This window comes from Piliocolobus tephrosceles, chromosome 20, assembly GCF_002776525.5.
Source record: "Piliocolobus tephrosceles isolate RC106 chromosome 20, ASM277652v3, whole genome shotgun sequence".
Lineage (NCBI taxonomy): Eukaryota > Metazoa > Chordata > Mammalia > Primates > Cercopithecidae > Piliocolobus > Piliocolobus tephrosceles.
In genome coordinates, this window is record NC_045453.1 from 31,600,699 (window position 1) to 31,613,073 (window position 12,375).

The 12,375-nt window shown below is 50.3% G+C and overlaps 1 protein-coding gene across 6 annotated transcripts in view; it reads left to right on the forward strand.

The window, feature by feature from the left end:
• GNAS (GNAS complex locus) overlaps nucleotides 1–12,375 on the forward strand; it is a 72,067-nt gene that overhangs the window by 11,577 nt on the left and 48,115 nt on the right. For 2 of the 6 annotated variants that reach the window (XM_026455139.1, XM_026455138.1), the window contains exons 1-2: nucleotides 2,231–3,381; nucleotides 3,526–4,442. The exons of 1 other annotated variant lie outside the window; for it this stretch is intronic. In XM_026455139.1, coding sequence (XP_026310924.1) covers nucleotides 2,231–3,381; nucleotides 3,526–4,442 — 2,068 coding nt within the window. Of the gene's footprint in view, nucleotides 1–2,230; nucleotides 4,443–12,375 lie in introns of those variants that run through there. 3 more of the 6 variants (XM_026455136.1, XM_026455135.1, XM_026455137.1) reach the window with 2 other exon arrangements.

Genomic DNA, 12,375 nt, shown 5'->3' on the forward strand with positions numbered 1-12,375 from the left:
CCCAGTTGAGCGGCCGTTCTGTGGATGCCCAAGTGGCTAAGCCATTTTGTGTGGAGTTAGTTGGCCAAAGTTTGAACCAAAGTTCAGTGTTGACAGCTGGAAGTGTGTAGACCCATAGAGCTAAACCGACATATCTTTGGGGGATCCCACACGTTTACCGGGGTCCTGCTGTATTCGCCTCTTTCCCTGCTGCGTGGCCACGTGGATGGTGGATGCAGGGGGGCAAGGATGCCCGGTGCCTGTGGTACCCTGGCTCTAAGAGGGATGCATTAGACTAGACGGTATTGCACCGTGCAGTGGTTCGCCCGCCTGCAGCTCGCATACAGCAGCCCGCGCTGTGCGCCCTGCTTGCTGCAGCCCGCCCTGTGTAACACTCATCCAGCCTCTCCTCCCGCAGGACTCTGCAGGTCAGGTGACCCCCTGCCTCCTGCCCAGCTGCTCTGTGCCTAGACGTGGCTCGCCAATCTATCTTATTGATGAGACCGACCTGATGCGCACCTGCCGGGTTTTACGTGACCCCCTAACAGCAGCTTTTCTCCTGGGCTCAAATCCCTCAGCAGACCCCAGACCAGAGCATAGCATGTGCACACACCAAGGTCACCAGGTGGTTTGGGTATTTACCTTTGGCTAGCTCTGAGCCCACCGCAGCATGGTAGCGGGAGCGCAGCTGCGCGGGCAACCGCCGGGTTTGTGGCCGGTTGGCGGGCTCAGTGCCGCCTCAGTAGGCTCTAGCAGTGGAAAACTAAAGCGACTACCCTAAGATACCCATAGCGAGAGGAGAAGGGCTGGAAGGGTGCTGAAGACAGGCTGTAGTGGGGCTAAAGGAGCGGACTGACCGGCGCTGCGGCCGGCGCCCGAAGCAGCGAGCAGCGCACCTCAGCTGCGGTTGCCGCGCGGCATGGTGTTTATTTGTGGGTTCAGTGCCCACAGCGTTGTCTACTCTCGAAATCACCCTAAACCGGCCATAAACGCCAACCAAAATCCCCTTTAACCCTTCCCTAGAACAGCAGGACCTGCGAAACTCTGAGGCCGCTTTGTGGGGTCCCCCTCTGCGCAGCACGTCCCCCACCCCTCCATGGGTGCCACGGCAGCTACTGCCTAGGGGGCTTTGCTCTTGGTGGTACGCACCCGAGACCTTCTTATTCCCCTGCGTCACCATCCACAGAAACAAGGGAGCACCCTGCTTGCGCCGCTGTGGACCACTGCGGAGACCCCTAGAGTATGATGAGGGTGGGGGCTGTTAAAGTGCTTTACCGGAGCCAACCTCAGCAAGCGACAAACAAAAGCAGCAAAAAGTACACCCAAGGCATTTAAAAAACAAATTGTGTGCTCGCATACTCGGCATCCCCTCTCCCTCGTCTCTCTCTGCTTCTCTGGTGGGCTCACGACCACCTGTCGCATCCCCACGTGTGCCTGCGCCCCTTCCCAGGCACCAAAAGCCTTGCGCTCTGGACTGGGGACTTGAGATCCGGGGCTGTCTGGAGGCTGGGGGCTATGACTCAGGGTTTCAGGGGTATCCTGGGGTGATGAAACCCTTCTTCAGTCCCCCCTCCCCCAAGGAGTCGGTTGGGTTGGGGAGGGAGGGTTTCAGCTCCTGTACTCCAGCGTCCCGAGGCCCACGTCTTGCGTCACGTGTCCCGCAACGCAGGAGAGCTTTCTCTGGCCAGAGGAGAAGCGAGGAGAAAGATTCCAAATCAGTCAGGGAGAGGAGTGGAAGGAGCCAAAACGTCCCTGCGAGGCCTGCGCTCGTCAGCCCCCTTACCCAAAGTCCCGGGCCGCTGGCGCCAGGAGCAGGATCCTGGAGCTGGAGCCAGCTCGGCACTGGAACCGGCGTCCTCTGGTGGCAGAGAGAGAGCGCTACTGGCGATTTTCGGACCGAATCGGCACGCTCGTCAGATCCAAGCAGGCGGGACTGGCCTGGAGGAAAAAGAAAGAGAGAAGAGGGCATAAGGACAGACGAAGGAAGAGGGGCTGGGGGGCATACCGAGGGGATAAAAAGTGGCCAGAAAGGAGCCAAGACTCCACCAGCAACAATTGAGTTGCTTCAGCCTCAGTCTAGGGTTCCAGGCCTTGAACCCCCCAGCCTCACAAGGGTTGGAAAGTGAGGCTGGTGAACTTTCCAGCTGGTACTTTGATTTAATAATAATAATAATAATTTTTTCACCCTAGTTTGGTTGGGTGCTCCGTCTTACGGAGCCCCAAACTTATTTTGAGAGGCCGCCACCCTGTTATGGGCATGCGCAACTGCCTCGACGGCAATAATATGTCAGGACAACGCGATATCCCCCCTGAAATCGGGGAACAGCCCGATCAACCATCTTTGGAGGCCCCAGGGGCAGCTGCCCCCGGTGCTGGGCCTAGCCCAGCCGAAGAGATGGAGACCCAACCGCCTCACAACAAGCCCATCCCCATCAAGAATGACAGCAAGGCCTGTGGACCCCCAGAGGTCTCCAGGCCCAACTTTCAGGTCCTCAACCCGGCATTCAAGGAAGCTGGAGCCCATGGAAGCTACAGCCCACCTCCTGAGGAAGCAATGCCCTTCGAAGTGGAACAGCCCAGCTTGGGAGGCTTCTGGCCTACACCGAAGCAGCCTGGATCCCCCAGTGGGGCCCATGCAGGCCTTGAGGCCTTCGGCCCAGCATTCATGGAACCTGGAGCCTTCAGTGGTGCCAGACCAGGCCTGGGAGGATACAGCCCTCCACCAGAAGAAGCTATGCCCTTTGAGTTTGACCAGTCTGCCAAGAGAGGCTGCAGTCAACCTCTCTTACAGGTCCCAGACCTTGCTCCAGGAGGCCCAGGTGCTGCAGGGGTCCCCGGAGCTCCTCCCGAGGAGCCCCAAGCCCTCAGGCCTGCAAAGACTGGCTCCAGAGGAGACTACAGCCCTCCCCCTGAGGAGACTATGCCATTTGAGCTTGATGGAGAAGGATTTGGGGACGACAGCCCATCCCCGGGGCTTTCCCCAGTTATCGCACAAGTTGACGGCGGCGGCCAGTTCGCGGCAGTCGCGGCCTCGAGTGCGGTCCGCCTCACTCCCACCGCGAACGCGCCTCCCCTCTGGGTCCCAGGCGCCATCGGCAGCCCATCCCGAGAGGCTGTCAGACCTCCTCCTAACTTCACAGGCAGTAGCCCCCCGATGGAGATCTCCGGACCCCCACTCGAGATGGGCAGCGCCCCCGCTGGGGTCGATGACGCTCCCGTCAACATGGACAGCCCCCCAGTCGCGCTTGACGGCCCGCCCATCAAGGTCTCCGGAGCCCCAGATAAGAGAGAGCGAGCAGAGAGACCCCCAGTTGAGGAGGAAGCAGCAGAGATGGAAGGAAGCACAGCCGCTGATGCCGCGGAGGGAGGAAAAGTCCCCTCTCCGGGGTACGGATCCCCTGCCGCCCGGGCAGCCTCAGCGGATACCGCCACCGGGGCAGCCCGTGCAGCCCCAGCGGATCCCGACTCCAGAGCAGCCCCAGAAGATCCCGACGCCGGGGCAGCCCCAGAAGATCCCGACGCCGGGGCAGCCCCAGAAGATCCCGACGCCGGGGCAGCCCCAGAAGATCCCGACGCCGGGGCAGCCCCTGCCGCCCCGGCCGATCCCGACTCCGGGGCGGCCCCTGATGCCCCGGCCGATCCCGACTCCGGGGCGGCCCCTGACGCCCCGGCCGATCCCGACTCCGGGGCTGCCCCTGACGCCCCGGCCGATCCAGACGCCGGGGCAGCCCCTGACGCCCCAGCGGTTCCAGATGCCGGGGCAGCCCCTGACGCCCCAGCCGATCCAGATGCCGGGGCAGCCCCTGAGGTTCCCGCCGCCCCTGCGGCTGGTGAGACCCGGGCAGCCCATGTCGCCCCAGCTGCGCCTGACGCCGGGGCTTCCACTGCCCCAGCCGCTTCTGCCACCCGGGCAGCCCAAGCCGCCCGGGCGGCCTCTGCAGCCCCTGCCTCCGGGGCCAGACGCAAGCTCCATCTCCTTAGACCCCCCAGCCCCGAGATCCAGGCTGCCGATCCGCCTACTCCGCGGCCTACTCGCGCGTCTGCCTGGCGGGGCAAGTCCGAGCGCAGCCGCGGCCGCCGCGGGTACTACGATGAAGGGGCGGCCAGCAGCGACGATGACTCCAGCGGAGACGAGTCCGACGATGGGACCTTCGGATGCATCCGCTGGTTTCAGCATCGGCGAAATCGCCGCCGCCGAAAGCCCCGGCGCAACTTACTCCGCAACTTCCTCATGCAAGCCTTCGGGAGCTGCTTCGGTCGATCTGAGAGTCCCCAGCCCAAAGTCTCGCGCTCCCCCAAGGTCAAGAAGGTACCCCTGGCAGAGCAGCGCAGACAGATGCGCAAAGAAGCCCTGGAGAAGCGGGCCCAGAAGCGCGCAGAGAAGAGACGCAGCAAGCTCATCGACAAACAACTCCAGGACGAAAAGATGGGCTACATGTGTACGCACCGCCTGCTGCTTCTAGGTAATGCGGCGGACTCTGCCTGCGGGCAGCAGGGCCGCCGGGGAACTGGGTAGGGGGTGGCAGGGCTGCCTGGTGGGGCTCGGGGCTCGGCAGTGGGAGGAGGGGATCCAGCCAAAGTCGGGAAGAGCTTGCTAGAAAGTTCCAGGGAGGGACCCTAACTATGCCCTGGGAGCGGGAGGGGATCTTGGGTGGATTCGGGTGGCCGAAGTATATGCCCTCCAGGGAGAAAAGTGATGCCGAGCGACACTGAGGGTCGTTTCCGGCTGGACAGGCCAGCGCCAGCAACCGTAAGCTGGACAGGCAGGGGCTTCAGGTGAGCCAGGAACTGCCGGGGAGGGGCCCCGGGGCTCCCCTGGCTAGGCCAGTGGGGTCCATGGTGGGCTGGGGTCGTTGGGAAAGGCGCGCCCCCGCCTCGCCTGGCACGGCTGCTTGGACTCAGACAGCTTGTCGTTGGTGTGTGTTGGTGTCCATATTCTGTGTTCGCCTGTGCATGATACGCTCAAGTGTCTCCCGTTCCTATCCCGGCACCCCTAAATTACCCGGCGACTGTGTACTTGTACTTGGGAACCGGCTGTCTTGTGGTTTGCGCCATGGCGCGGGCAAAAAACTTTCAGTGTTCGCACACTCCGGTGGTACCTGCGCCCGGGCGCTCTGCGGTGAGCCGTGCGGAGTACGCGCGGGGAAGGTGGCGGGGCCTCCCGGGAAATAAGCGGGGCCCCTGGCCTGGGGGAGCGGGGGATCGCTTTTTGCCGGCCTCCGTAACGTTGTTCCTGTATGTCTTTCTCTCTTTTTCCTTTTGCGCTAAGCGTTTCCTCACTTCTCATTCGTTCGCGAAACCCTCCCGCCTTTACAGTTGAAAAACCAGACACACAGGTATCTGGGGCGCCCGGGGCTGCACACATCAGTTCGGTATTCTGCACACACTCAGCTCTCCTGGTCGGGGGATGGGGGAAAGGGGAAACAACCTGCTGTAGGCAATGAATCCCAAACCACGTGGGGGCTGGTTCCAAGGGGGTGGGCGTGGCTGTGTTAAAAAATATGAAATCATTTTTTTTCCTAGCGAAGAGCCTGAGGTAAGCCAATCATTTTTACAAAGAGTACAGTAGGAGGGGCTTGGTTTAAAAAGATGGGGGTATGTGTTGGGAGTGGAATGTCACCTTTGTGTTTGAAATGCAACTAAAATAAAAATTTTCAAAAAATGCGCTGAGTGTATTTGAAGTGTGTGGACAAAGTATGGCAAAACCGTGAATATGACTTGTGAAACACGTAAATGTTTGCATGTGAATTTTTTCAAGCAGCTTTAGCTGGGGGCAAAGAGGCTTGTCAAAGGTAAGGTCTGCACATTGGCTCTGGATACAAAAAGCATAGAAAGGTCTTTTGATTACAGAAGTTAAAAATCATGATATTCTCATCAGGAGGGTATTCTGGTGGCCTTCTACCTACCTCCCCTCCTCTGCTCACATTTCCCCACCTCTTGGTGCCCTCCTCTCTCCAGGCTCCCCCTCCGCAACCCACAGCAAGACCCTCTCCTGTATTTCCCAGTCTTTCCGTGGCCATTCCCAGTTCCCCACCCCCCAGCCCCCCAAGACTTAACTCAAATCTGGGGCATTAACTATTTTTGCCACATTTAATCAAATCAGCAATTAGTAATGGTCTGAATATGTGGTTTAAATGAAAGCTTTCAAACGAACTTCACAAGCTTAATTTTTACATTTTATTCTCTAAGACCTTTCAAGGGATTTCAAGATCACAGTTTTTAAGACTGCGCTACATTTGTTAAATGTGTTAGAACTTGTGATGGTTTTTTATTAATGGCATTATTGGCATATAACTATGCTACTGTGATGTGGCTCTCACAAATCACAATTTTAGATGTGAGGATCATTTTGTGTATGCCCATCCAGGTAGATCATAACATTATCATTTACCCAAAAACATATAATATGGTAGTTGTTTTAAATTTCAAATGTCTCAGCTACACTAAAGCTACCAAACATTAAATGACAATGCACTGGTTTCCCTGCAGACATCTGATTTCGCCATAATAGACCCATTTCAATATTCCAAGCACAGCTCAGATTAGTGTTTAAAATTTACCCATATTATTTACCATGGAAAACTGGTTGTAAGCAAAAAGAATTGGGGGTCATCCCCTTTCTGTATATATCCTGGGAAGCAAACCCGTAAATTTGGGGTAGGAGGACACAAATGGGTACAGACAGGAGACCCAAGTGACAGTGTGCACCTGACTCCTAATTGTCAAATTGGTAATGTGCCTTACATGCAGGGCATCAGTTGCCTCCTTTGTGAAATGAAGCTTTCCTAGCAGATCTCCACTAAGGAATGCTTTGCCATGATTTGAGTCTTCTATTCTTCCTGGGGGTGGGGGTGGAGGAGACACAGTCCACTTACATCAGGACTGGAGACTTATACCATAGATTGTGCAGCCATCAATCCTGCAGCAAACTGTCCATGTTTGGGACCAGTCTTAAGAATATTAGAAGTTTCCTTTGTCTCCCCTTATTTTGTCACCAGGAGTAAAAATTAACTTTAACAAAAGGAGTATTTGCTAGGGTTACCTTGCACCTTGTCCTGGCTTTGTTCTTGGGTGCTGGTGGCCAAACACCTTTGGATGCAGCATAGTCCAGAAGATGGGCTGGTAAACCATGGGCCATGTCTAACATAAGCCTGAAATATGATAGCCAGTGTTAGCTGCTAGCTGAAACTGTACCACTGCAGTTTGTCAAAGCAGGCTACAGTTTTTGACCAGGCTTCCTTTTGCAGAGGTGACGTACCTCTTCTGGACCTGAATTATTGATTGGGGACAGGGAGAGGAGGAAGGATGAGGACTTACTCACATGTAGGACAAGACTTTTTACTAACTTTCTAGTCCCAACATATAAAACAAGACATCCATCCATCCATCCCTACCACTGAAAATGTAGATCAAATGGCTGTCTTTTGATATGGTTGCTAATTTGTGACATGCAGATTCATCTGTTGCTTGAAAAATGTTTATGTGCTTATCCTTTCTGTTTGTATTGCCTGGACTATTTAATCTCATTACAGGGAATCTTAAGAAATAAAAGAGAGAGAGAGAGAGAAAGATAGATAGAAATCAATAATACTATTAAAATTCTAAAATATTTAAAGAGTTCTTTTTAAAGAAGCCCTTTTCTTCTTGCTCAACACTATCCACCAATAGACTGTTTCCATGTTTCTGTTACATTTTAAAATAATTTTGGTGGCTTAAACATTTTTTAAGACTTCATTTAGGTGTGATTTCCTCCTTGTTTCAGAACTGAAGGGGGCTAATAGATCAGAGTTTCTTAGTATCTGCCACATTTATTAAAATTGTGTACGCAAATGCTATATATAAGAAAGGTTATTCTGCTATGATGCTTTATTTATACAGCGAATCACAATTAATTGTATGATTATTTATTTATGCCACCAAGTGCAACAGTGATGCAGTGATGCATTGTATCCCATCTTGCAGTAGCGCCTTTTTATTTTTATTTTCTCTCTCTCTCTCTCTTTTTTTTTTTTTAAACATACAGCCATTTTTCTGTATTCTAAATGCCTCCACTGAGCTTTTGGTGTGGTGGGAAGGATATAGCCTATCAGGCCACAAAATTTTGGAGTCCAGATAGATTTATTAGTTTCTCTTCTCAGTCTCCTAGTAAGATTCATGCTTCTCAAAGTCTGAAATTCTACCTTGGTTTTAATTCTTATATATTTTTCTCAAAAAAAAAAATTTCCCATATAGGTAGATTAATGTTTAAAATCTGCCCACATTATTTACCATGGAAAACTGGTTGTAAGCAAAAAGAATTGGGGGTCATCCCCTTTCTGTATGTATCCTCCTAACTTGAAAAGGAAAATCTCACTGTTCTCAGTATTATTAGTAACCAGTAATAATAATAATAATAATAATATAACACATTCTGATAACATTTTTGTTTGGTTTGAAACAAAGTCTCGCTCTGTCGCCCAGGCTGGAGTGCAATGGCAGGATTTCTGCTCACTGCAACCTCTGCCTCCCAGGTTCAAGCGATTCACCTGCCTCAGTCTCCAGAGTAGCTGGGATTATAAACGTGTGCCACCATGCCTGGCTAATTGTTTGTATTTTTAGTAGAGATGGGGTTTTACCATGTTGGTCAAGCTAGTCTCGAACTCCTGACCTCAAGTGATCCACCCAGCCTCCCAAAGTGCTGGGATTACAGGGGTGAGCCACCATGCCTGGCCACCTTTTATATTTTTTAAAGCCTTTCATCTAGTTATATTTGTCTCTTGAAACAGTCCTGGGCAATAAAAACTTGATAGGGCCCCATTTCATAGGCAAATAAACCAAAAGCTCAGAAATTAAATATCAGGCACTTTTTTTTTTTTTTTTTTTTTGAGAAGGAGTCTCGCTCTGTTGTCCAGGCTGGAGTGCAATGTCATGATTTTGGCTCACTGCAACCTCTGCCTCCTGGGTTCAAACGATTCTCCTGCCTCAGCCTCTGAGTAGCTGGGATTACAGGCGCCCGCCACCACACCTGGCTAATTTTTATATTTTTTTGTAGAGACGGGGTTTCACCATGTTGGTCAGGCTGGTCTCAAACTCCTGACCTTGTGATCCACCCGCCTCAGCCTCCCAAAGTTCTGGGATTACAGGCGCAAGGCATTGCGCCCAGCCTTCAGGCACTTTTACTCAAAGACTGCTAAGTAGCTAAAGGATGTCAAATTTCAAATTCAGATAAGATAATGCTTACCAGAAATGTGATGGTAAGCTATAAAGCATTATTTAAATGTAAAGCATGATTATTCTAAGTATACTATGTGCTCTTAAAATCCCTTGCCAAAGGACACGTGTCGAGTAGTCTGCTACTTTCTGAATTATAGCCAAACTCACAGATCCCTGCTTATAAATGTCCATTAAGTGTACATGAAACGTGAGCTCCCCCATTTCTGAGATGGTTGTCATTGCTATGGTGATATTTCATTTCCACATTTGCTTTAACTCATCTGCCAGCATTGCAACATTGCAGCCTTAGTTTGTTGGGCCACTGTTTCCTTTTTTTTTTAATGCAGGTTTTCTTTAAAGTTTTTTTTTGTTTGTTTTTTATGCAGGTTTTCTTGAAATTTTGTTTTGTTTTGTTTTTTGTTTGTTTTTTAGCAGGGTCTAAAGCTTTTCTTCTTATTTGGGCTTCCACTAAGTAATAATTAATCATTATAATAATAAAATGCAGTTACTTTTCTGCATAGCTCTATTGTAAGTATACTGTTAGAATGTTTAGAATCCTGGTCTGGATCTCATGATCTTATTAAAATAACTCTGCTCCATAGTCTTCCTAGTGATTTTTTTTTTTTTTTTTTTTTTTTTTTTTTTTTTATGTCTTACCTCTAGTCCAGGCTAATTTCCATTTAGCAAGAGTCAGTGTATGGTCTTAGAAATCACCTTGGACTTTTATGCAGGAAAGATAGTTGTTGTTGTTGTTGTTTTTAAGATGGAGTCTCACTCTGTCACCCAGGCTGGAGTGCAGTGGCACTATCTTGGCTCACTGCAACTTCCGCCTCCCAGGTTCAAGCTATTCTTCTGCCTCAGCCTCTCAAATAGCTGGGATTACAGACATGCGCCACCACACCTGGATAATTTTTTGTATTTTTAGTATAGACGGGGTTTCACCGTGTTGGCCAGGCTGGTCTGGAAATCCTGACCTCAGGTGATTGGCCCACCTTTGCCTCCCAAAGTGCTGGGATTATAGGCATGAGCCACTGCGCCCAGCCAGGAAGGTTAGTATTAAGCAAAAAATAAATTTATTTTTAGAGAAGGTAACCTAGATTTGAAATTCCCAATGCCAGCCATGCTCCTTCTTCTTTTTAGAGTTAATTTTTCCTCCAAATAAAACTTACTCCCAACCCCCAGCAGAAGTGTGGCTCTTCAAATGCCTCTAAATAAAGTAACTCTCAGGAGACACATCAGTAGTGAACAACAATTCGTTTCTACACTTCTTGGTTTCTTTTACCTACAGTAGCAAATGTGAGGTTCCTCTCAAACCCACTCATGCCATTTGCCCATTTAAAAATCAAATTTCTCAGGACGAGTAGCAATTTTCAAGAGAGAAGGAACAGGGCCAATTGATGTCACAAGGTCCCCACCATCAATTAAAACAAATCATTGGAGGGAACTAAGAATATTGGTCAGCCTGATTGACCATCTCTGACCCCTTAGAATAGGGACTAGGAGACTCTGGCCCTAACACACACCTTCACAGATTTCATTAAATTAGACTGAATGGAGCTTTTTTTCCCATCAGAGTCGTGTTCTGGCCTGTGGTCACCCTAAGCATAAGATCATGTTCTCTTTAGGAAGGAAGAAGAGAATGGACCTGAACCTCTCTTTGGGAGTTCTGCTGAAGAGTCTGCAAATCCTAAGTGGCCTTTACGCAATTTAGAGACCGGAAGGAAGGCACGAATACAAATTGGCCATGGGGGTCTCAGGAGGAAAGAAGCCCCTGAACAAAGGAGAGGAGAGGTATTTCAAAAAGAGGCTATATCCTCTTTTTTTTTTTTTTTTTTTTTTGCTCTTGTTGCCCAGGCTGGAGTGCAATGGTGCCATGGTGGCTCACTGCAACCTCCGCCTCCCGGCTTCAAGCAATTCTCCTGCCTCAGCCACCCCAGTAGCTGGGATGACAGGCATGTGCCACCACACCCCACTACTTTTGTATTTTTAGTAGAGACAGGGTTTCACTGTGTTTGTCAGGCTGGTCTCGAACTCCTGACCTTAGGTGATCTGCCAGCCTCGGCTTTCCAAAGTGCTGGGATTACAGGTGTGAGCCACCGCACCTGGACTTTTTTTCTTAATTCCCCCCAAAAGAGGGCCAGCTACTAGAAGCAAAGTTACATTTGAGAAATCTAGAGTCTTTTTTAAAGGGTAACATGCTCCACCCAGTGCTTGGCACATATCAGTACCCCAAAAATGTTTTGGGTTTCTTGGGGTTTTTTTGTTGTTGTTTTTTGTTTTTTGAGACAGGGTCCCACTCTGTTGCCCAGGTTGGAATACAGTGGCATGATCTTGGTGCACTGCAACCTCCGCCTCCTGGGTTCAAGTGATTCTCCTGTCTCAGCCTCCCCAGTAGCTGGGATTACAGGTGCCTGCCACCATGCCCAGCCATTAGCACTTTTGTATTTTTTAGTAGAGATGGGATTTCACCACGTTGGCCAGGCTGGTCTTGAACTCCTGACCTCAGGTGATCTACCCGCCTTGGCCTCCCAAAGTGCTGAGATTACAGGTGTGAGCCACCATACCAAGCCTCAACTTTTAATTTTAGAAATTTACTTTTCCTCCTAGATTTTTTTTCCCCTGCTCCAAGTGAGGTTTGGGGTTTGGTTAGCTTTCTTTTAAATAGATACCTTTTTAAAAATCTATGGCTATGTAACATCCGTGTCCGGGGGATTTAAGCAGAAAGCCCTGTGTTGTTGCTGGGTTTTTGTTTGTTTTTCTGTTTTTTGCATTTCCCATTAGACTATTAATGTGTAAGTTCTAAAAGTGCCGGCCATCTCATTCTGTCTTTCTGTCTCCACCTGTCAGGGTACATTCTTTGTTTACATTCTGTAAATAAAGATCAATCCAAGCAGTAGACGAATGCCACCTTGCCACATTTATAATTGTGTGAAGTCACTCTCAGGTGAATGATGTGCCAGAGAGAGATGAGGAGATAACGTACTTTTTGACTTATCCTGTAAAAGTGTCACCTGTCTCCCCTGCCTATCCAGCTCCCCCTTCTGTTTTGATTAGCTCCTAACTACAAATCAACTCAATACCGAGGCTGAGCTCAAGGACCTGAGCTTGGATTGTTCTACGGTTATTACACATCAAAAAAAGAAAAGAAAAGAAGAAAAGAAAATGTGTTTAGTTTCCTTTCCAACAGCCAGATGGTGAACCAGG